Below are 24,622 nucleotides of genomic sequence, written 5' to 3'. Positions count from 1 at the left end.
CTGGGCATTCTCTTCCTCTCCACGCGGTAGACGAGAGCGGTCGGCCTGTTCTGCTTGTCCTGAGTGATGCCGGGGAAACTTCTTAGTGAGGCGGATTTGGAGTCGGACACGGCCATGGCGAAAGTGGAGATGCCGCGAAAGCAAAATGAGAAGGTACCGCCGGGGGCCGAGGGACTTGGGGCAAGACAGGACGGGGGGCCGGCCGCGAAGAGGAGGGGCCCGGGCTGGGGGCGCGTGGCGCGCCGCGCGGACCCGGCTCGTCCCGAGACCCGCGTGAGTTTCGGCCAAGGGGCGCCCGGGGGTGGTCGGTGCTCTCCGCGGCCGATGGGCGCGCTGCCCAGAGGTCTGGGCGGATCGGAACTGGAGAGCGGGCCGGGTGTCCCACGTGGTCCCTGAATCTGGGCGTCCCGCACCCGGTGCACAGAGTAGGGCCGTCATGGTTAGGCCCCACGTTTTGGCCCAGACTCAGACCTACTGGCTTTCGACTAAACTGGCGAGAGCATAAAGCCATCCGCACACGTGGGCGGCGGCCGCGGTGACATTTTTTTTACCCTAGTAGTGGGAGTACAGTTTTCTGGGAAGCGGCCCTTAGACGATAAAGTAGTTCAGTTCCTCTTAAGGTTTATTGGTCGTATTTCCCGTGGAAATGTAGACAGGTTGTGGTGATAACTGCACACCATATTTTTTATATAGGCCGCCAGTGTGCGGTAGTCTTAAGTTACCTCGATAGCTGTCTGCCTCCTTGCTGTTACTTCCTTAGATAGAGACTTAACTTGTGACTGAGTCTGTGTTCTGAGATAAGGTCAGTGAGAACAAAGATTGTCCCTGAACTTGTGTTATACGGGACTCAGAATTTTCTTTCCTTGCTGTTTCTGGCAAGGAATATTTTGCTGTTGTAGGAAGCCGAGGTAGCACAGACTTGTCCCCACAGGTGGGGAGGAAGTGGTCTTGGTTTTACCTGCCTTGCATTAGTCAACGTGTTCGGTTGTGAGATGCTGAAATTAGAAGGGACATGCCCAACATACTCCATTGTATTCCAAAGGAGACCACCGGGATTGGAAATCCACTCATTGGTGGAACCAAGGGATGAAAGAATTGAAGTCGTGGGATGGGGTGGACCAGATTGTTTTTCAGATGTCTGAAGGATGGGTCATATGGGAGAGATTATCGTTCATCCATGATTTTAAGAGCAGAGGCCAGGCCTGAAGTTTCATGGAGGCAGACTGTAATAGTAGCTCAATGTAATAGTCCCCATACTTCAGGAATTGGCCTGAGGCTCTGCCACAGAGGTCTTAACAGAGGGTAAAACACGTTTTCAGTAATATTACGTTTTCAGAAATATGAAAAATTGGAGAGGGTCAGACATTTCAAGTAGGAGCCGTAATCTGGTTTGGTTTTGAGGTTTCACCCATTCCGTTTTCTTGTAACTTGTGCTCTTTGTTTTTCCCTTTAAATTAGGTACACCATTTTTACACATGGGGTGATAGACTGTGGGTTTTTATAACTTTCTGGTTCATAACATGTCTTTATGTAAATTTATTTGCGTTTGTGAGATTAACAAGGCAGATGTTATGAATTCCTGTCTTACTTGTAGAGGAATTCTAGCAGAGAAAGAAATCTGCTTAACACCATCTGTCTGTGGGTATACATGGTCTTATTACTCTACCAGAATTAAGTTAAATTGTTCTTGATCACTTCCTATAGTGTGTGTAGTTTACAATAATGTTGGAGCATCCCTTGAGCCACTCCGAGTCCCATGTGAAAAATTGACTTTACAACTTGTTCGACCACCATGAATTGAATAGTTACCAAGAAGCGCGTTCTTTTCCAAGCTAATGAAGTTATTGATATATTCTTCTTTCCATATAGCCAAGAAATGGTATTAAAAAACATACCGTTTGATTTTTGCCTTACGGCAAAGTGAAAGTACACATGTCGAAAAATGCCCCCAAATTGTATTCTTCATAATTATGTGATCTTGAATTAATGCAGAATCGATATATTATACAAGTGTATCAATGTTTTGTTCATTGTTTGTATTGTCTTTATTAATTTTTTAGAAAGGTAAGAAAGAGAAGCCAAAATCTAATAAGACTGAAGAGGCAGCAGAAGAAAAGGAAGAAACGATTTCCCCCAAAGCTAAAAAGGTTAAAAAGAAAGCAGGGCCTTCTGAGGCTGACATGAGTTCTCCTAAATCCAAAAAGGCAAAAAAGAAAGAGGAGCCATCTCAAGATGACATTATATCTCCTAAAACCAAAAGGGCGAAAAAGTCAAAGGAGCCCTGTGAAAAGACAGTTGTTTCTCCTAAAACGAAAAAACTAATAAAAAATGAGGAGCCTTCTGAGGACGACTTGGGTGCGCCTAAGTCCAAGAAGATGAAGAAAGAAAAAGAAATGAATGGAGAAATTGGAGAGAAAAGCCCCAACCTGAAGAATGGATTCCCTCATTCTGGACCTGACTCCAACTCCAAGGAAGCTGCCAGTGAAGAAAGTAACAGTGAGTTAGAGCAGGTAAAGTGGCATTTTAATATGTAGAATGTAACTTTCGATGTTGTTTCAGGTAAATAAGTACGTAATTATTAAACGAATTATTTAATAATGGGAGGAAATTTGATGTGTCAGCACTGCATTGAGCTGCAGGGTGAGACTTCATCTTAAAAACTGCAGTGTTAGAATGCGTCCTTTGCAACTGAGCAGATCTGTTTAAGTTTTGAGAAGGTCTTCTCTCCACACATGGTCTGCTTATTTGCAAGTCAGAAATCAACAGGAGGGATATGGTTATGCAAATATGCTCCAGTTTCCATCTGAGGGGTTTCACCTAATAAATCATGATTAAGTGGAACCACTGAAAAGGTGCTTGCTTGATTGCGTAAGTCTTTTTGTATAGGCCATTAAGTAACTTGAGTTGAATAAGATACTTAAATGTCCCTTTGGAAGCTAATACTGCTGTCTTTCAGAAACTCAGTCATCAAAGAAAAATCCTAAATCTAATAAATAATTTTCTCTTTGCTGTAGGTCATGATCAGCATTTAAAAATTTTTCCTGATTATAAAAAATATATACAGCTTTTTTAAAAATCAGATTATGATTGTACTATATGCAATATTGTAGTTTGCCTTTTCCTATCTTGCCTATATTTTTATATAGGCATTTTTCCCACTTTTAAATATTAAATATTTTAAATGGTTACATAATACATCATATAAATGTTTAGAAATTCACTTAATTATTCCTCTGTTGAGCATTCAGATCGTTTACAATCGAATAGTGCCAATGTGATCATTTTGTCATAAATATTTGTTCCTTATTTTCTATGGATGTATATATGAAAGATGTTGCTATGGGAAGGGGTTAATAACCTGGTCAACAGTGTATTGTTCGTTTGGAATGATTGTGGAAAAGTTCTTAGTCAAGACTGAATCTGCCTTCACTAGCTACACATGGTATATATGTGCTCTATGTATTTGCTACAAACTTTTTTTTTGTTAGGGTTTTACATATTACTATGATCTGTTTCCTTTTCAGATCTTGATTTACCTACCAAAGTTTTTGTGTCTTTTTGGTTGATTTAGAAGAGATGTTTTAGAATTGATTTAGAAGAGATATTTTAGAATAGTTTTTCTCAGAAGGCTTTCTGTATTTAGCTTGTAGGGGTAAAGTTATTGATTTCTTTCTGTGGCCCTTTACTTGACAGGAGATAACTGTGGAGCAAAAAGAAGGAGCTTTCTCTAATTTTCCCATATCTGAAGAAACTATTAAACTTCTCAAAGGTAATGTTCTTGGAAATATTGTATAATGTTAGAACATATTATTTGGAAGCACTCCACTGTTTTTGTTGAAATGAACTGGGGCATGTTCTTATTGGAGGATGATATATGCAACCATATAATGAAGTAGATCTGTATATTTGGAATAGGACTAAACTAGTGATGGCCTTTGCTGCCTCTTAGAGTGATTAAAATTTATTCAATACAATATGTATATTCAGAAGTGTAATGACTCATAGTGCTGGTGAAATTAAACAATTGATACCATGTTGGTTTTTTTTTTTTTTTTTAATTCTTTTTTTTTAAATTTGTTTTTTAAGATTTTTTTTTTGGCTGTGTTGGGCCTTCGTTGCTGCGCCTGGGCTTTCTCTAGTTGTGGCGAGCGGGAGCTACTCTTCATTGCGGTGCGCGGGCTTCTCATTGTTGTGGCTTCTCTTGCTGTGGAGCACGGGCTCTAGGCGCACAGGCTTCACTAGTTGTGGCACGTAGGTTCAGTAGTTGTGGCTTGCGGGCTCTAGAGTGCAGGCTCAGTAGTTGTGGCTCTCGGGCCTAGTTGCTCCACGGCATGTGGGATCTTCCCAGGCCAGGGCTCGAACCCGTGTCTCCTGCATTGGCAGGCGGATTCTTAACCACTGCGCCACCAGGGAAGCCCGGTATTTTCTATTTTACCTTCTTCCACTTCTTGAGGCATCTCTAGGTTAATGATACCAGCCTGACTCAGAACTCATCTTAGCATAGTGCCTGTGAACCAGGTAGGAAGTCACAGATGCTCAACTTAGGTGTTTTCTGAATCAGGTGTGGCAGTCAGACAACAAAGCACCTGATTTTCAGGCTTATACTGGCCTTTGGATGAGATTTTGTGACAAGGGGCTTAATCTCTTAAGATAATAAGTATTTACTATAATTTGGTGCTTTAAAGTTTATTGATATCTTTTCTTCAAAGCAGATTCTTGCCAGAATATATTTGAACTTGACTTTGTAGATGTGACCAGAATGTAGAATTCCATAATTCTGCAGGACCAGAAGCGCGGCTATGCTTTCATTCTCCAGTATGGCTGGGACTTCAAGAATTGCAGTGTCAGATAACGTGCTTCATTTGTTCACAGCCCGTGGGGTGACCTTCCTGTTTCCAATACAAGCAAAGACGTTTCACCACGTCTATAGTGGGAAGGACTTGATCGCACAGGCACGGACAGGAACTGGGAAGACATTCTCCTTTGCTATCCCTTTGGTTGAGAGACTTCAGGGAGAGCTGCAAGACCGGAAGAGAGGCCGTGCCCCTCAGGTAAATATCTTTAAGCAGTCCTTAGGGGTTCCAAATCTGCACAGGAAGAGTCATTGTTTGAGCATCGTTTACCTACCCTATTGTTTTTTATTGGGTTCTCCTTAAGGCCTTTTTCTGGTATTTGCTGGAGATCTTTATCTGAAGGTAAACCAGGATAATTCTTTTAAGACTGTTGACCACAAACCTTATATATTTAAATATTGTAATCTGCCCCCATGGTTGTGGTCACCTTTATTATTAATGCTCGCATATTTCTTTCAGACTCTTAGATGTCCCTGGGGCTCACAGGTTTGGTCAGGTTTTGCCTAAAATGGAGAAAGCATTTTTAATAGAGATGTCTGAATAGGAGGGGTATCAGAGGTGACGAGGCCATGTTGTCCTAATTAATAGATTTGTTTACTGTTGTATTTATCTACAGTTACAACAGCAGTAAACAAACGAATTATTCTAGCACCTGGAATAGTGCCTGGCACATAGTGGATGTTCACTTCAGTAAATATCTGTTGGATGGATATACTAAGTTGTTCTTAAATCATATTTGTTTCATGTTGTTAGCCTATTTGAGGATCTGTAGTGGTTGTGTGTTGTGTGTCCTGTTAACCGCTGTAGGATTCAAAGCCCCTCACCATGTTGGCCCTGCCTTACTCTTCTGACTTCCATTCTACTTCGGATTCACTGTAGTGCAGAGGTTCAGACTCTAGGTTTTGTAGCCTGGCTACCCAAATTTAAATCCAGGCTTGCCTTTTGGTTTTAAAGATCTGTTGTATGTTATTGTAGGTATTATAATACAATTGAACAGTGCAGTTGTAGGTAACATGTTGTGAGAATTAAATAAAAATAATGCATATTAAGCATTTAGTAGCTCCTGACACATAGTAAAAGCTCAAATATTAGCTGATATTATCATCAGCAGTATTACTCCTCGCTCAAGTTGTTCTTTTCTTGGAATGCTGTTCCTTAAGTACTAGCAGCTCCATGAAACTTATCCCAATTCCTCCAGCTTGCTGTGTGCAACCATCCTAGAGCACCATAAATTTGAGTACCAATTTCTCTTTTGATTGGTAAGATCACAAGCTTTTTTAGTGGGTAGATTTGTCAGAAACCATATTATATTTACTATTCTCCCACACCACAGTATATTGCAATGCACATAATAGATGTTTTGAAAATAATTATTAGGATGAGTTGAACCTCCTGGTGCATTCCAGATTTGTTAAGGAACAAATGCTGCATAATACTTAGGATTCCATTATTAGTTTTTCCTTTTCAGGTACTGGTTCTTACACCCACAAGGGAGTTGGCAAGTCAAGTAAGCAGAGACTTCAGTGACGTCACAAAAAAGCTGGCAGTGGCTTGTTTTTATGGTGGAACTCCCTACGGAGGACAAAGTAAGTAAATCCACTGTGAGGGAAGGAAAATGCCATCTACTGTTGGGTGCCCTGATTGGATTTCTTCTGACCTTGACATCTGGCTTTACCTACCTGATCTAGTCATTTATGGTGGTTTTCTTTTGTGATTATTGTTTAAAGATGGTCAAGTACATGGTCCTACATGATGATGTATCAAATCCTGTATGCGGTTCTTAGGACTTTTGTATTATTTATCTGTGTTTGTCTAAAGGCTGCAATGGTACTTTACTGAGCCCAAGAGGACAGAGTCCAGGAACTAGAAAGTCAGAATTCAAGGTTATTCTTTTATCTGTCAAGGACCTTGGGTCTCTGCCTCTTTTTGTTGTAGACAGGCTTTCTTTTCTCTGGTCTTGAGGGCCAAATCTTGTAGCACCTGCTATACTATTCCATTACTTCCCAGTTCAAGACCTTGAAGCTTTATTTTGTAGATTAGATATGTAATTTGGGAAGGGATTTAAGCATTTTAAAAGCCTTAGCATTGGACAGGTGAATGGGTAAAGAAGATGTGGATATATACAATGGAATACTACTTAGCCATAAAAAAGAATGAATGCCGTTTGCAGCAACATGGATGCAACTAGAGATTGTCATACTAAGTGAAGTAAGACAGACAAAGACAAATATCACATGATATCACTTATATATGGAATCTTAAAAAATGATACAAATGAACTTATTTACAAAACAGAAACAGACTCCCAGACAGAAAACAAACTTATGGTTTCCAAAGGGGAAAGGTAAGGGGGTGAATAAATCAGGAGGTTGGGATTAACATGTACACACTACTATATATAAAATAGATAATCAATAAGAACCTACTATATAGCACAGGGAACTCTACTCAATACCCTATAATAACCTATATGGGAAAAGAATCTGAAAAAGAATAGATATATGTATATGTATAACTGAATCACTTTGCTATACACCTGATACTAAAACAACATTGTAAATCAACTATACTCCAATATAAAATAAAAATTAAAAAATAATATGAAAAGGTAAAAATAGAAGTCTTAATATTGGCACACAAGGCTTGTGATTATCTCTTTTCAGCTTTGGTGGAACTAACATAGGCTTTGGCATCAGAACGGCCTGGGTGTGAATCTAAACTCTGCTCATAGAGTAACTGTGATTTTTCAGTTCAAGTTGCTTGATTTTTTTGCACTTTAGTTTGTTCATGTATAAAATAGGGTTGCTAAACTCACCCTGCAGTGGTGTTGTGAGGATGAAACTGGGTAAGTAGAGTGCCTAGCAGTAGATCTCTTTTTTTTTTTTATTATAAAAAACTTTTATTATAATAACGTGTATATTATCTAAAAATTTAGCTCATGGTGTGTCAAAGTATTACTTGCTTTATTCTTGCCTTTTCTTATTAAATCCAGTATGTGGTGAATGGGCTATTTCCTTTTTATTCTTAGGTTTTATAATAATATGTAAAGTTACTATTCCATTTGTTCTTTCTGCTTCATATAATACATAGGTCTGGAAACAATAATTTCTTTTTAACTTTTAAACGATTTCATTTCTTTTTATGGTAAGGAGCGGTAATTAGGTCCCCTGATTTAAATTGTTCTAATTTATACTTAAATTGTAATCCTTATACAAACAAACTTTTTTTTTTGTTTTTTGCTCACAACTCACACACACACACACACACTGTATATTATTTTTACAAGAGATAAATAAACTGACACCAAGCATTGTAAATGGATGACCACAACAAAAGCAACAATGATTGCAATTACCAAACACGAAACACACTCATACTATGTCATAATATTGACATTCAGTCCAGTAATCCTCCCTAGCAGTAGATTTCTTGACTGCAGTAGCAACCCAATAGAAAGTTGTATCATTACCATCTCATCCTAGTTATATTGAACTCCATTTTTCTGAACATCTCTGTACCTTCTTGGAATTTTTGCCCTTCTATCTTGTCATTCTCCCTATACCTGCTTACCTTATAGAAAGTTCCCATTTTTTTTAAGATTCTTATTTTCACTTTGTGAAATCTTGATACCTTCCTCCAGCAAAGGAAATCAATTCTTTCCTGGTGCTACCATCCCCCACTGGTGCATTTTTCTGTTTTGTCATGTAATACACTGGACTGTCACTTCTTACATGTTTCCCCAGTAGGTCAAGGAGTGCCTCGAGCGTCTTTATCTTCAGTAGTTAACGTATTACCTTGTACTTGTAGTTAATATTTTAGAATAAAAATATATCTAATTTGGTATCCCAGATTAATAAAAGGAATTAAAAATCCAGCATATTTTATCATTGGTGTTCTTTATAGTTGAACGCATGCGGAATGGGATTGATATCCTGGTTGGGACACCAGGTCGTATCAAAGACCACCTGCAGAACGGCAAGCTAGATCTCACCAAACTTAAGCATGTTGTCCTGGATGAAGTTGACCAGATGTTGGACATGGGCTTTGCTGATCAAGTGGAAGAGATTTTATGTGTGGCATACAAGAAAGGTAAACTCCACATTCAAGAACTGGTATAAGGGATTGGAGGAAGGGTGGTGATTAACTATCTCCTGAAAGTTAAATGAAGCCTTAGGAAGTTGGCAGGTGGCTTATTTTATTCAGGAAAACTTAAATTAAAAAAAATTTCCAGGACTTCCCTGGTGGTCCAGTGGTTAAGACTGCGCTTCCAATGCAGGGGACATGGGTTTGAACCCTGGTCGGGGAACTAAGATCCCATATGCCGCTCAGTGCAGCCAAAAAAAATTTTTTTTCCCATCAACTGCATATAATTACAATAGGGAAAATAAAAGAAACCAGGTTAGTATACTTTGCTTTTCGTTTATTTCTTCCTGATTTGTGCTATTGTGTCATGTGTGTGGGTTAACTGTAATCTTACTGTGCATATAAAACTCTGAACTGTTCGTGCCATGAATTAATCCGTCTACATATTTTAAGTTTTACATAATATAAATCTGCTTGCAGACATTTTTATGTAGACAGCTTTCTTCAAGCATCAGTATTTGGGGGCTTCCCTGGTGGTGCAGTGGTTAAGAATCCACCTGCCAATGCAGGGGACACGGATTCGAGCCCTGGCTCGGGAAGAGCCCATATGCTGTGGAGCAACTAAGCCCGTGCACCACAAATACTGATCCTGCGCTCTAGAGCTCACGTGCCACAACTACTGAGCCCATGTGCCACAACTTCTGAAGCCCACACACCTAGAGCCTATGTTCCGCAACAAGAGAAGCCACTGCAATGAGAAGCCGCGCAGCAGAGAAGAGTAGCCCCTGCTCGCTGCAACCAGAGGAAGCCCACACACAGCAACGAAGACCCAAAGCAGCCAAAAATAAAAATAAAAAATAAATTTATAAAAAAAACAAAAAAAAAATCAGTATTTGGCATCAGTTCTTAAGGATAGATTTCCAGAATTGAAATTACTGAATTGCAAGGTATAAATAGTTCATGTTCTTCAATATACTTTGTCAGCTTGCTCTCCAGAAGGGTTCTGTCAGTTACGCTGCCATTTGAAATATATGAAAATGCAATGGTATTCTAAGAGCAAACTAAAAAAAAATTGGGGTTGGGGAGCTATTTTTAGTACCTGACCTCAAAGGATGAATGGACTAGAATTCTAACCTTAAAGTGTTGAGGAAATGCTAGGGAGTATAGATGAGTATAAAATCTGTTCTGGTGTTTATTGTAGATTATTTAGTGATTTAAAGTGGTTACTGGGCTTGATTAATTGTTTTCCACTTAATAGGTCTCATAAAGGACAGATTTCCCTCATGGTTCATATATGCCAATGGTTAGAGAGCAAAACAACTTGAGAAAGTACTCTGGGTGTTTCAAGGATCCATTACATAAATTATTTAGGCAGCATTTCTTTGCCCATTGGGTACCTCCGTGTCTTGCTTTTTTTTTTAAATTTATTTATTTATTTTTGGCTGTGTTGGGTCTTCGTTGCTGTGTGTGGGCTTTCTCTAGTTATGGCGAGCGGGCGCTACTCTTCATTGTGGTGTGCGGCTTCTCATTGCAGTGGCTTCTCTTGTAGAGCACGGGCTCTAGGCACGCAGGCTACAGTAGTTGTGGCATGCGGGCTCAGTAGTTGTGGCTTGTGGGCTCTAGAGCACAGGCTCAGTAGTTGTGCCGCACGGGCTTAGTTGCTCCGCGGCATGTGGGATCTTCCCGGACCAGGGATCTGACCCATGTCCCCTGCATTGGCAGGCGGATTCTTAACCACTGCGCCACCAGGGAAGCCCGTGTCTTGCATTTTTGTGTCCTCGATGCCTCGCTTGGCCTCAAGTGTTTTCTGTAGAATGCTGATGGACCCTGGAAGAATTGGGTGAGGTGAAATACTGTGTAGGCTTGTTTGACTTATTCATACTGCCTTTTTTTTTCCTGCAAAGATTCAGAAGACAATCCCCAAACATTGCTTTTTTCTGCAACTTGCCCTCATTGGGTTTATAATGTTGCGAAGAAATACATGAAATCTACATATGAACAAGTGGACCTGATTGGTAAAAAGACCCAGAAAACGGCAATAACTGTAGAGGTAAATGATTCATTCAGTTGCTGGCATTAGTAATAACTTGTATATAATTTTTTTTACCTGTCGGATAGTATTAAGACTGGCAAGAACAGACTTCTTTTCCAAATAAATACTAAATCCATGTGAAAAGCCATGTGAAGTTATATTTCTGTTTGAGTTGTATATGGTGTCTGTGTTTTCTAAATTTCATCATCTGGTAGCCTGATTGCAGAATCTTTTGAAACCTAAATCTGTCTGAATGAGTTAAGCAGAGTGACGACATTACATCTAGAGTTTATACACTAGAGGGCAGCAGAGAGTCCTAGTGTTTATGTTGAAGCTGTTTTTATCTTAGGGTCTGGTACCTAGGTGAATTCGTTGCACCCAAGGAATAGACCTGTACGGAAACTGACTACTGACTGCATTTTTAAGTGGATGAAAGGACAAAACACAGAGGCTTTTCTCCTGTCAGTTATTTGGTTTCCTGTAGCAATCTAGGGAATGGTATTTCTTTTCCTACATTACCTGTATTAGGTCAGAAAATGGATAAAGAAGCCAGATGCTCTTTGGAGAAAGGGGAAGGGCTCTCTTCTTTAGTGGTTTAGTTTTTTCCTCTAAACAGTGGTGGCAGAACTTTGCTCTAGTCAGGCTTAAACAATTGCTTCTAGTATCATTAGGGTTGAGCAGGTGAGTTTAGATTCCAGCTAGGCTTTACTAAATAATCTTTTTTTCCTTCTTTCCTAAGCATCTGGCTGTCAAGTGCCACTGGACTCAAAGGGCAGCAGTTATTGGGGACGTGATCCGAGTGTACAGTGGTTACCAAGGGCGCACTATCATCTTCTGTGAAACCAAGAAAGAAGCCCAGGAGTTGTCACAGAATGTGTCCATAAGGCAGGTTGGTCCTTCCCCTCTCTTCCCTTTTAGGGAGAAAGCATCTTTCAATTAATAGAGTATACATCTTAGCGCTCATCCGATCTGCCCATCTCATCTCACAGATGAAGAAAGCGTAGCTTAAACCCAACGTTACCCTGACAAAGTAGGTTTGATCACTCATATTTGGTGTTCTTTATCTTGTAAGTATAGTTGGATACAGTTGATTTCATGACCAAGGGTTGGAAATTTAAGCCTTGTCCATGTAAGGCACGTTTTCCCCTTTGTACTATTTTCAGCAGAAGTGTCATCAAAATATGAATGTCTTTATAGGCCTAATTGGTGATTTTAAAAGTACCTGTATTGTAGGATCTGGTATTCTTAAATGAGCTTATTTCTTTGGCAGGATGCCCAGTCATTACACGGAGACATTCCACAGAAGCAAAGGGAAATCACCCTGAAGGGTTTTAGAAATGGTGATTTTGGAGTTTTGGTTGCAACCAATGTCGCTGCACGTGGGTTAGACATCCCCGAGGTTGATCTGGTTGTACAGAGTTCTCCACCAAAGGTAAGTGTTTTACACTTAGATTTTACTTTGTTGTTTCTTTTGGGTGCTAAAACAAATTGGAAGTTATATCTCTTCTTTTCCCGTGATTAGTAATAGCTTTCTCTTGGGTGTTATGTTGCTAAGGGTGATTTTAAAATGAACCTCTTGGGGCTTTCCTGGTGGCACAGTGGTTGAAAGTCCGCCTGCCAATGCAGGAGACGGGTTCAAGCCCTGGTCCGGGAGGATCCCATGTGCCAGGAGCAACTGGGCCCGTGCGCCACAACTGCTGAGCCTGTGCTCTGGAGCCCGTGAGCCATAACTGCTGAAGCCCGTACGCCTGGAGCCCATGCTGTGCAACAAGAGAAGCCACAGCAGTAAGCCTGCACACCACAGTGAAGAGTAGCCCCCGCTCGCCGCAACTAGAGAAAAGCCCACGCAGCAACGAAGACCAATCGCAGCCAAAAATTAAATAAATGAATGAATAAATAAATAAAATAAAATAAAATAAAATGAACCTCCTCAGAACTGACAGTTGAGGGGAAGTGCGGTGAGTGGCCGGAGGTTGGCAAGATAGTTTCTGGTCAGAGGGAGTCCCGAAAGGCTGCATGGGTGGGGGTAGTGCAATTTTGAACTGGACTTTGAAGATAGGTAAGACTTAGACGGGGTGGTGGTAGGGTAGATAAACTTGTGAGCTAGAGGACAGAGAAGGGAGAAAAGGCCTGTAGTTAACAGCCTCTGTAGTTAAGACTGCTTGGGTCTGTATATGATGGGAACTGCCTAAAGAGGGCCCTGAAGCATAGTTTATATGGTGTGGACAATGCTTCACTTACATATAAGTTAGTCTGAGGGAACTTGTTCCCATCACTTCAAGTGTGAATACCCCATTACCCCCAAATTTGGCAAATCCCTCAGGATTAACGTTGTTCACAGTGATGGATAAATACATTACTGCGAAGCCACTGTTTCTTGTAAAGGAAGTCCCGTACGTGTGTGCCATCAACTTGTTTAAATAGCCTGTATACCTGTGCTGTCCAGTATGGTGGCCACAGCCACATGGGGCTGTTTGGCACTTGAAAGGCAGCTCGTCTGAATTGACGTGTGTGCTGTAAGTATAAAATATACAGTGGAGTTTTAAAAATTTCAAACTTTATTATGCACAGTGGATTTTGAAGACTTACAGAAAAAGAACGTGTAATATTTCATTGATAACTTGTTTTGTAGAGGTAGCATACTGAAATGATAAACTTTTGGATATATTGGGTTAAATAATAATAAAATTAACTTTTTAAAACTTTTTAGTGTGATTATTAGAAAGTTGACTATTAAAATTACATATAAGATTCTGTTGGACAGCACTATTTAGATAATGCTTTTTGCAGATTTACCCACAGGATAGGGGCCACTCTTCTAGAGGTTTTAAAAAATTTTTTATAGTTCTTTAATTAATTAATTTTTATTTTTGGCTGCCTTGGGTCTTCGTGGCTGCGCGCAGGCTTTTCTCTAGTTGTGGCGAGCGGGGGCTACTCTTCCTTGCGGTGCGCAGGCTGCTCATTGCGGTGGCTTCTCTTGTTGCGGAGCACGGGCTCTAGGTGCATGGGCTTCAGTAGTTGTGGCTCGTGGGCTCAGTAGTTGTGGCTCGTGGGCTCTAGAGTGCAGGCTCAGTAGTTGTGGCACATGGGCTTAGTTGCTCCGCAGCATGTGGGATCTTCCCGGACCAGGGCTTGAACCCATGTCCCCTGCATTGGCAGGCGGATTCTTAACCACTGCGCCACCAGGGAAGTCCCTACAGTTCTTTAATTTAAATTGAAGTGCTTGGGAGCCTCACCCAGCCCTGGTCTATAACCACCACACTTGCCTCTGCCTAGGCTGCTCAGGTCTATGTCTCTCTTTGTTGTTCACTGTCACTGACATATTCTCTTCAATAGGATGTGGAGTCCTACATTCATCGTTCTGGGCGAACAGGCAGAGCCGGAAGGACTGGGATTTGCATCTGCTTTTATCAGCACAAGGAAGAGTATCAGTTAGCCCAAGTGGAGCAGAAAGCGGTAAAACTGTTTTCTAAGCCTTCATTCAGCAAACGTTGAGTTTTAAAGTCAGTCTTTGGTCTCTTTATTCAGTTTTTATTAACTTGAAATTATTTTTATTTCTAGCACATGGCCATGACTGAAAGCTTGTTGTTAGATATGTGTTTTATATATTGTCCTGTGATATACAGCCCATTTTAAATACTTTGCATTTGAAAGCAGTGGTTTTGTCTTCATATTTATAATGACAAGAGATCTTTTTTATGTTTGAGAGGCGGTTTTCAGACAGTTTTCAGATACACTGTGAACGCACCAGAAATACTTAAGTGTAGATTTAGGGGGTTATAGGAATTGCTTGAAAACCAAGAAGATGAGAATATGTTAAAAGGATAAATTTTTAAATGGGAAAGAAGACATTGATTTTCTTTACAGAAGAATTTTGTAAGGGAATTCTTATGCTGGTACTTCCTTTGGGAGGTGGAGCTTAATCTCCCTGCTTCACCGTCAGTGGACGGTACTTAGTGACTTGCTTACAAAGAGCGGAGTAGGGTCATGGGGGAGGACTTTCCAGGGCAGAAAGCAGGTGAACACTACCTGGCCAGGTGATCATGGTCAACATCAGGGATAAGCAGGTGCCCCTGATATGATGTAATGAAACCAGTCATCTTCCCCCCAAATCCATAACCGCAGTCTAAGGATGTAAAAAACTGATGTTCACAAATTGAGGGGCATTCTACAGAATACCTGACCAGCACACCTTAAAACCATCAAGGTCTTGAAAACCAAGGAAAGACAAATTACCACAGATTAGACTAAGAAGACATGTTGACTAAATGTAATGTGGTGTCCTGGGTCAAATATCAATAGGAAAAGGATATTAGTGGAAAAACTAGTGAAATTCTAATGAACTCTGGAGTTCAGTTAATAGTAACGTAGCAATGTTGGTTTCTTAGCTATGACAAATGTACCAAAGTAATAACAAAGTAATAGGTGCAGGTAGACAAGAACTCTGTGCTATCTTTGCAACTTTTCTATAAACTTAAAACCTTTCCAAGATAAAAAGTTTATCTTTTAAGTATGTAACAAATATGTTTGGTAAATATTAAAAAATTGGGGGAATACTAATCTCAATGGAAACAATTGATGGCCTCATTGTACGTTAAGTTATGGTTCATTTTCTTATAGGGAATTAAATTTAAGCGAATAGGTGTTCCTTCTGCAACAGAGATAATAAAAGCTTCTAGCAAAGATGCCATCAGGTATGTTCCCTACCACTGCTATGGTCTGTTTTAGTGCTTGCTCTATTTATTACATGTTTTTGTGCAATAATGAGATTTAGCCTTTTAAAATTTGTTTTATTTATTCATTGTTTTAAAAATTGATAACCTGCTTGTTAAAAAAATAGGCTGTGCTTAGAAAACAAAAACTCTTGTTTCTACTCATTCCTACCCAATCCTGTTCACCAGAGGAAACCACTATTAATAGTTTGGTTTGTCTTGGGCATTTTAAGTAACTGTACCTTACATATCGTGTAGGAAAAAGTTATGGTAAATGTCTAGATGGTGAGGATTAGATTAAGAGTATCATTGGAGGTGCTACTGGCATGGGGGCAAGAAAATTATTTTGTGCAATTGTCCTACAAGTTGAAGAATCTGTAATTATTTTATTTTTTATTGAACTATAGTTGATTTACAATATTAGTTTCAGGTATATAGCAAAGTGATTCAGTTTTTTGTGTGTGTGTGTATAATTTTGCAGATTTCTTTTCCATTACAGGTTATTACAAGACATTGAACATAGTTCCCCGTGCCATATAGCAAATCTTTGTTGTTTATTTTATGTATAGTAGTATGTATCTGTTAATTCCATACTCCTAGTTTATTCTTTCTACCCCTCACTCCCCACCCCCAGCCTTCACCTTTGGTAACCATGTTTGTTTTCTATGTCTGTGAGTCTATTTCTGTTTTGTAAATAGGTTCATTTGCGTTACTTTTTAGATTCCACATATAAGTGATATATTTGTCTTTGTGTGGCTTAATTTGTATGATAATCTCTGGGTCTGTTCACGTTGCTGCAAATGGCAATATTTCATTCTTTTTTATGGCTGAGTGAAATTCCATTTATGTACGTACCACATCTTTATCCAGTCATCTGTTGCTGGACACTTAGCTTGTTTCCATGTCTTGGCTATTGTGAATAGTGCTGCTATGAACATTAGGGTGCATGTATCTTTTTGAATTAGAGTTTTCTCCAGATATATGCCCAGCAGTGGGAACTATCATATGGTACTTCTATTTTTAGTTTTTTAAGGAGCCTTTGTACTGTTTTCCACAGTGTCTGTACCAATTTACATTCCCACGAACAGTGTAGGAGGGTTCCCTTTTCTCCACACCCTCTCCAGCATTTATTGTTTATAAACTTTTTGATGATGGCCCTTCTGACCACTGTGAGGTGATACCTCATTGTAGTTTTGATTTGCATTTCTCTAGTAATTGGCAGTGTTGAGCATTTGTTCATGTGCCTGTTGGCCATGCATATGCCTTCTGTGGAGAAGTATCTATTTAGGTCTTCTGCCCATTTTTTTGATTTGCAAGGATATTTAGCTGTTTAGCATCCCTGGTTGTGCAGTGTATTCCTGGGAGGTGAGTGACGTTGGTATTATGAAAACCAAAAAGGTTCCGACTGTTTTCCAAATGTTTCCAGGTGGTGAGCTACATCCCCTGCTTCAGAACCAGAGTCTGAGCAACATTTTTAGAGTGCTTTCCACAATTACTGTTATAAATATGTGAGATGCTTATTTAAAAAATAGACAGGGAGGGTTCATGATCAAAAGAAATGCTAAGTATTATACACTGCATCAAAATGTTAGACATATGCAAGATTTGGTTTCAAAGATATTGATTTATCTTGAGATGATGTTGTCTTGAAAATGAAATCTGTCCACTTCTGTCATTTCTCCTAATAAATATATTCTCAAACCACAGGCTTTTGGATTCTGTGCCTCCCACTGCGATTGGTCACTTCAAGCAGTCAGCTGAGAAGCTGATCGAGGAGAAGGGAGCCGTGGAAGCCCTGGCAGCAGCCCTGGCCCATATTTCAGGTGCCACGTCAGTCGACCAGCGCTCCTTGATCAACTCAGATGTGGTAAGGGTCCCTGTCAAATTCCTGACACTTTATAATTTAGAGTTTGAGCAGGATTCAAAAGTGTTCCGTTGAAACTTCCCAGTTGTTTTAACTTTTTCATGAAGGTTGAGATATATACATAAAAACACAAATCCGTAGGGACAGAAAGTAGATTAGTGGTTGCAGTTGCAGTGTCTCCTTAGAGGAGGGAATGGCAGTGACTGCTAACGGGGATGTGGGTTTTTGTGTTTGGGGGGGTGTGGATAGTGACATGTTCTGGAATTTAAGATAGTGGTGATGATTGCAAATCTTGTGAATATACTAAAAACCCCTGAATCGTATACATTAAAATGGCAAATTTTATGGTATGTGAATTATATGTCAAGTTTTTTCATCCTAAAAAAACCCAATCATGTGGACACATAAGTTCATATGATACATTTAGCCAGCATACCTAGAAACTTAAGAAGGTGGTGCTTTTCTTTTTTTTTTTTTAAGTTGAAATTTTTGAGATAATTGTAGGTTCATATGCAGTTTTAAGAGTTAATACAGAGAGATTCCTTGTACACTTTGCCGGTTTCCCCCAGTGGTGACATTTTGCAGACGTGTACTATCACAGTCTGGATACCAACACTAGCACAGTCCACCAATCTTACTCAAGAGTTCCCCAGTTTTACTTGTACTAAAATGGTGGGGTGGGAGGGGTATGCTTTTAGGAAGAGCTTTCCCATAAATATTTCAGAAACATGAGGACAAGTGCTTATCACTTATGTTTGTTTCTGAGACTTTAATTTTGTTCCCCTTTCTTCCATAGGGCTTTGTGACCATGATCTTGCAGTGCTCAATTGAAATGCCAAATATTAGTTATGCTTGGAAAGAACTTAAAGAGCAACTGGGTGAGGGTATTGATTCCAAAGTGAAGGGAATGGTCTTTCTCAAAGGAAAGCAGGTAAGGCTGGGGCTTCTTTTGTGACCTCGCCTTGGTTCATTAGCTTCATGCTGGCAATAAAACACTGTACAGTAGCTTCTCCCTGTTCTATGGGGATGCTGCACGTTTTCACTCTCTATCTAGTCTTCTCTGGGCATCGTCATCCATGACCCTCAGTTGCCGCTTAGTCATTGACCGCTACCCTCTGTGTAGCTGTAACCTGAACCATCTGCATGAAGTGCCAGACATGAAGATCCAGCTGCTTCCCTGACATCTCCACCCAGATCGGGATTATTAAGCACCTTAATACAAACTTTGAATTCAAAATTTAAAATCTTGCCTTCCAAACCTGGTGTTCCTTCTTCTGACTCCTGCTCTCAGTTAATGGCATAGACTAGCACAGAAATTCTCAAAACATTTTGGTCTTAGGACCTCTTTACATTCTTAACAAATGTTGGGGACACCAAAAAGCTTTTGTTTAGATGGGTTATATCTATTGATATTTAGAGTATTAGAAATTAAGACTGAAATTCTAATAAAGCGTAAGAATATCATTTTCTGTTAGTCATCAGAGCAATATCACGTGTAATGTGTCTGGTAAACTCCTCTCTACCCTTAAAGAGAGTGAAAAGGACAGAACATTTTAGTATTATAAAAATATTTTTGACTTTGTGGAACCCTCCCTCCCAAAAAAAATCTCATGGTTCCAGGGTTGCATGGACTATACTTGGAGAACTACTGGCTTGTGAACCTTATCAGGTTTATCTTCAGCTCATTGCTTGTCTGACCATGTTGTTCACCTCCTTAAGCAACTCCACATAATCTATGGGATAAAGTCCCAACTTTCACATGGAGCTGGCTTCTGTCCTCCTGACCAACTTCATCTCTGTCTCCTCACCACCAGTGCCCTCCACTCCCAACAATGCCCAAGTACATCTTGCTTTCTTTCATCCTTATGCTCAATCCACTGTTTCTATAGTATTTCTTATCTCCATGGTATCCTTCATGAATTGGTCTTAAATCTTTTTTTTTTTTTTTTAACATCTTTTTTGGAGTATTATTGCTTTACAATGGTGTGTTAGTTTCTGCTTTATAACAAAGTGAATCAGTTATACATATGGTCTTAAGTCTTTTTGAAGCTTCCCCTGGCCGAATGGCAGAGTTGGGGGCACCTCTACATCTACCTAACAGTTCTTAAGGCATAGCTTTATTCATGTAAGTTTTGCCTTGCTGTGCTTGCTTACTGACTGACAGCCTCAGGAACACTGTGGCTGAGTCAAGGGCCAAAACTGTTTTCTAGACGTCTCTGTACTGCAATGAGTGCCTGGTATTGAGTACTTAGTAAATATGTGAATGAAGATTCCCACGAATGGCATCAGTACCTGATGCTACCTGTGGTTATAATTGGGTAAATTGTTGGGTGGAAGGGATGTTCCTCAAAATGTTGTAATTAAAGACAGCCAGGGGAGAGGAGTGCCTGTGTCAGTTGCCGGGGGAGTTTGATTATTTTGTGGACGCCAAGAAACAGGAGGATTTTTTTTTTTTTTTTTTTTTGTCTGCACCCCGCAACTTGCAGGATCTTAGTTCGCCGACCGGATATTGAGGCCTTTATTGGAGATGATGGCACTGCTTGTTATCGAAGCTAGTGTCCTGTAAAGTATTTAATTTTTAAACTCTTTTCATAGGAGGCTGAATTATAAACATAGAAAACAATATAAGATCATTTATTTTTCTGCTTTTAGTTAGGTCATCCTTACTAGTTCAGTCTTTCTGATGGAAGGCAGTGTATTTTAATGTTTTTAGACCATAGGTTTTATTTAAGAGCCATACTGACCAGACTTTTAAAAACTGCTCTTACCAGCTTTGGGGCCTTAGACAAGTGAGTTAGCCTCTCCAAGCCTCTGTTTCCTCAGCTATAAAATGTAGCTAATAGCTCCATGAGGATTAGCACAGTGTGAAAGCCAAGAATGATCTCTAGTCAGTTCTAAGTAGTTTTGAGTCCTTTTTTTTAATATCCCTGGCTTTTCATTATTGTGCTTTGGGGAGGTATTATGTGTTGGGGCTTGGTCTAAAGTTTATCTAAAATGGATACCTGGTTTGTTTGGGTTGTTTTTTTTACATAATACCTGGTCTTTTGGAGTATCATTTAAGGTGCATTTTATAATTCTTGTCAAAGTGTGGATTAACTGGCATTTGTTTTGATTTCTAGGGTGTTTGCTTTGATATCCCTACTGCATCAGTAACAGAAGTACAGGTATTCTTTTCTCTTAGATTTTGAAGTTAACATATCTAAACGGTAAAATATTTATTATTTAAAATGTAGAATAATAGAAAGGGAAACAATAGCTCTAGTCCCTTTACTAAAAATAATTAGGAATTATATTTTAGTATTTTTTTTCTCCTACCCTATTTATACTAATATTTTTCTTATTCAGCCTGCCTGTTTTCCTTTTTTCCTTTCTACAGCATTGTGAACAATATCCAGCTTTTTTCACAAACCCCGTGTATGTTACATGACATTTTTAATTGCTATATCTTTATTCCGTACTGCTGTGAGAAATGCGTTTGCAAGTGGTATATTTATATGTTTTACTACCTGACAGCTGTGGATACCCTGTAGTAATTGAATTGAATAAATGATGAGGGTATGTCTCATAGTGAAACTTATTTTTATTTTTGACCAGTGATCTTTTAAGCACTTAGGTTATCAGTCAAGTTTTTCTTTAGAAAAAAGGAAAAAATGTTATCTTTCTTATGCCTTTTTAAACCGAATTCAGTAAAAATCAAAGCAGGTAAAAATGAAACCATCTCTCAAACAGGAAAAATGGCATGATTCACGGCGCTGGCAGCTTTCTGTGGCCACAGAGCAACCAGAGCTAGAAGGACCGCGGGAAGGATATCGAAGCTTCAGGGGACAGCGGGAAGGAAACAGAAGCTTCAGGGGACAGCGGGAAGGCAATCGAGGTCTCAGGGGACAGCGAGAAAGAAATAGAAGCTTCAGAGGACAGCGATCAGGAGGTGGCAACAAAAGTAACAGATTCCAAAACAAAGGCCAGAAGCGGAGTTTTAGTAAAGCATTCGGACAGTAATTTGAAGTAGAGGATTTATGTGGCAAAAACAGAACTGTGTTCGGCAACAGGAAACTGAACATTATTTTTCATACAAAGTTAAAAGCACATTGTATTTCCTTCCTGACCACTTGCCCAGTCCCCATCTCTTCCAGAGAGACAAACTTCATCTAAATTATTTCGTCTGATCATTGTCATTTATAACTTTGTTGCTAGTTCTGTATGGGGTATTCCTTTGGAAAAGGTGTGTGAATTCATTACATATTCTAATGCAGTGTCTATAGATTATAAGATAAAATCAAGCATGTATCTGCTGATACTTGTGAAGTTGACCTGTCTTTATACTTAGAGGTGTCTCTTAATAGTGTCCTTCCTAATTACCATGGGGAACGCAGCAGTTTCTGGAGAAGCACTTTGAGCACTCAAGGCTTTGTTCTGTAATTGGTATTCCTCAGCCACTTGCCTAACATTTACTCCTATGGTCCTATAATGTATCTTCTGAGAATTAACACTGGGCAATGTTTTGAAGCAGGATTCAAACTCAGCTGGGATGTAACACAGTTTATGCCAGCATATGCTCTAGATTTGGAGATGGTGATACATTTGATAGGAGATAGTATATAGATTAGCCATTGTTATGTGCATTTTGATACATTATTAGCTTCTCAATATAAGGTGATTCATGCTTCAATGAATTCTTCACAGATTTTTAAAAAATATATATGTACATATAGAAGTATTTTACTAGAAAGCAAGTATCCTTAAGGAATTCCAAGTGTATAGCATGGCCCAGTAACTTTCTTCATAAGTGAGGAGACGGGATAAATGGTGCTTGATGATAACATACTCCACTTCCTGTTGGAAGATTAACATTGTTTACCAAGGAGGAACTAAAGGAGTAGGGGGCAGAGATTTGCATGGCTGAAGAGAAAAAAACCCACTGAAAATATATTCCACATGCAAGAAGGAAACATGTATTGAGAGCAAAGAAAAGAACAAGTGAAGGTGTGGGATAAAGCATTCTTCTAATGGTGAAAACTTAATGGGTCATTAATGTTACTAGAGTTTAACTTCTAATGGGCAAGCTGGGAATTTTAGGTAGAATGATCCAATTTAGTTTCTCAAGGCCTAGTTCCTATAGCCACGTATAGGATCTCTTTCTTTTTATTAGACTGCTACTCTGTTGATAGATTGCAGCTACCTAGAGACTTCCTTTTAAGACAAACTCTATATGGTTATTTTTAAGTTGTTACTTTGAGGGAACTGAAGAACTTAATATAGCCCCTGGCCCGATATTGCTCTGAGGTCTCGAGTATTATTTCTCTGGGAAACCTTGTGCAGGAGCTTAGAGTAACATTGTCTTCTTGCCTTAATCCCTAGAAGTTCTGTATTGGGAATCTCAGGAAATAAACTATGACAGGAGGAGTTCAAATACATGGCCTGTCTTGTTTTCATTTAATTATTTTGAACAACTGAAATCTTTCTAGGCACTGGTTTCTCTGGCTGGGTCTTTATATCCAACTGCTTCTTAGTCACCTTTGCAGTAAGGGGCTTAGGTAGCCAACTCACCTCCTTGATTCTTGAGGCAGCATCCTTTTTCTATTTGGACTTCATTCTGTCCTTGCATCCTGACTGGATGTTTCTCTGTTCTCAAATTCTCTTGGCTTTTATTCCTTGATCCACCTGACAATTTTATCGCTTGACCTCCTCGTGGTTTCCCATCAAGCCAGAGGGAGTCAAGGAGAGGTAGGTATTTGAGGACCAACAACTCGTGCCTTGTGGATCATGTTTTATTAGATTCTGGTTTGGCTGAGATACTGAGCATACTTAAATAACAACCAAAACATTTAAGTTTGGGTAAGAATGGGTTACTTTATCAAGTAGATTAAAAGGACAGTATACCTGTCCTTTAGGAAGAAATAATCAGGCATAAATCAAGAGTAAGGGGGAAGATTAATGGGAATTTCACTTTACACAACTTAGGACAACATGGCTGTTTTAGTAAATGAAGCTAAAGTTTCTCCTGGATCCCAGAATTCAAACCATATTTATAAATGTATAATTCAGCTACTGTACGGTTTAAATGGGCTTGTTGTGTTAGCCTGGGAAATGTTAGCATTTTTACTATTTTCTACAGAGAAAATATTTTCTAATTTATGTATCAAACAATTCAATGAACTTTTAAAATACCAATTTTTATGTTGGAACTATCTGTGCAGCAGTTTCCTTACAGTTATACATAAAGTGTTTTACTGTAAAATTGAGTTAATGTATAAAAATACAGCTTTATGCCATAATAAAGTTAGTATTTACTATTTATGTTTTTGGTGACTTTTTCCCTAAAATTGAAGCTTGAAATTTTTGTTTTAAACATAGTAAGTGATGGGTGTAAAAATCCAAACATAGAAAAAACAAGCAAGTCACCACATATCCAACATATTTGTGAGCATCTCTTCCAGGAATTCGTTTACAAAACTGGAATCATTCCTTCAATTTTGTGAATTGCTTTTCCCTCCGTATGTGCATCCTTTACAGATCTGTGCCCTTTTTTTTTTTTAAGTTCCCCGACCAGGGATCAGACCAGGGATCCAACCGGCACCCCCTGCAGTGGAAATGCAGAGGCTTAACCACTGGACCACCAGGGAAGTCCCTGTGCCATTTTTGATGACTGTGCCATCTCATAGTATCTCATAGTACGAATGTGTTATTTTATCTTTCATTATTATAAACAACCCTAAAATGAATGTCTTTCTGTAATCTTTGTGTACTTGTCTGATTGTCACTGTAGGAGTGCAGGGTCAAAGTGAATGTATTTTAAATTTTGATGCAAGTTGCTCTCCAAAGCAGTTCCAGTTTACGTTTCTACCCTACAGCCTAGGAGAGAACCTGTTTCCCCACAGCACTAACATTAGGTGTTGGCTTCCTTTTGTCACTTTGCTAGGTGCAAACTAATACATCGTTTTCATTTGTGTCTTTTAATTGAGCGAGGATTAACATCTTACATTTATTGGTCACTTGCATTTCTTGAAAAGATTTTATTTTGAAATAATTTTAGACTTACATAAATGTTGCAAGAATAGAACAGAAAGTTTGTGTATAC

General features: G+C 39.3%; 1 protein-coding gene across 1 annotated transcript; it reads left to right on the top strand.

Annotated features, from left to right (window-relative positions):
- The first annotated feature begins 14 nt into the window (after positions 1-14).
- DDX21 (DExD-box helicase 21) lies at positions 15-23,837 on the top strand. Its single transcript, XM_082424458.1, has 15 exons — positions 15-153; positions 2,061-2,510; positions 3,694-3,769; positions 4,873-5,051; positions 6,322-6,439; positions 8,757-8,942; positions 10,841-10,986; positions 11,708-11,857; positions 12,239-12,400; positions 14,305-14,424; positions 15,589-15,662; positions 17,388-17,547; positions 18,341-18,475; positions 20,664-20,708; positions 21,274-23,837. The coding sequence occupies exons 1-15, from the start codon at positions 67-69 to the stop codon at positions 21,541-21,543; spliced, it is 2,358 nt and encodes a 785-aa protein (XP_082280584.1). The 5' UTR covers positions 15-66; the 3' UTR covers positions 21,544-23,837.
- The last annotated feature ends 785 nt before the right edge of the window (positions 23,838-24,622 follow it).

Source organism: Balaenoptera physalus (assembly GCF_965194825.1).
Source record: "Balaenoptera physalus genome assembly, chromosome: 14".
NCBI lineage: Eukaryota > Metazoa > Chordata > Mammalia > Artiodactyla > Balaenopteridae > Balaenoptera > Balaenoptera physalus.
This window is presented reverse-complemented; position numbering and strand designations above follow the sequence as displayed.

What these genes read in the sequence shown, in the direction of transcription:
- DDX21 (XM_082424458.1), top strand. Translation starts at nt 67, where the DNA reads ATGCCGGGGAAACTTCTTAGTGAGGCGGATTTGGAGTCGGACACGGCC. An exon ending in AGAGAGGCCGTGCCCCTCAG is followed by an intron (nt 5,052 to 6,321) that starts GTAAATATCTTT and finishes TTTCCTTTTCAG; the next exon opens with GTACTGGTTCTTACACCCAC. An exon ending in AGAATGTGTCCATAAGGCAG is followed by an intron (nt 11,858 to 12,238) that starts GTTGGTCCTTCC and finishes TTTCTTTGGCAG; the next exon opens with GATGCCCAGTCATTACACGG.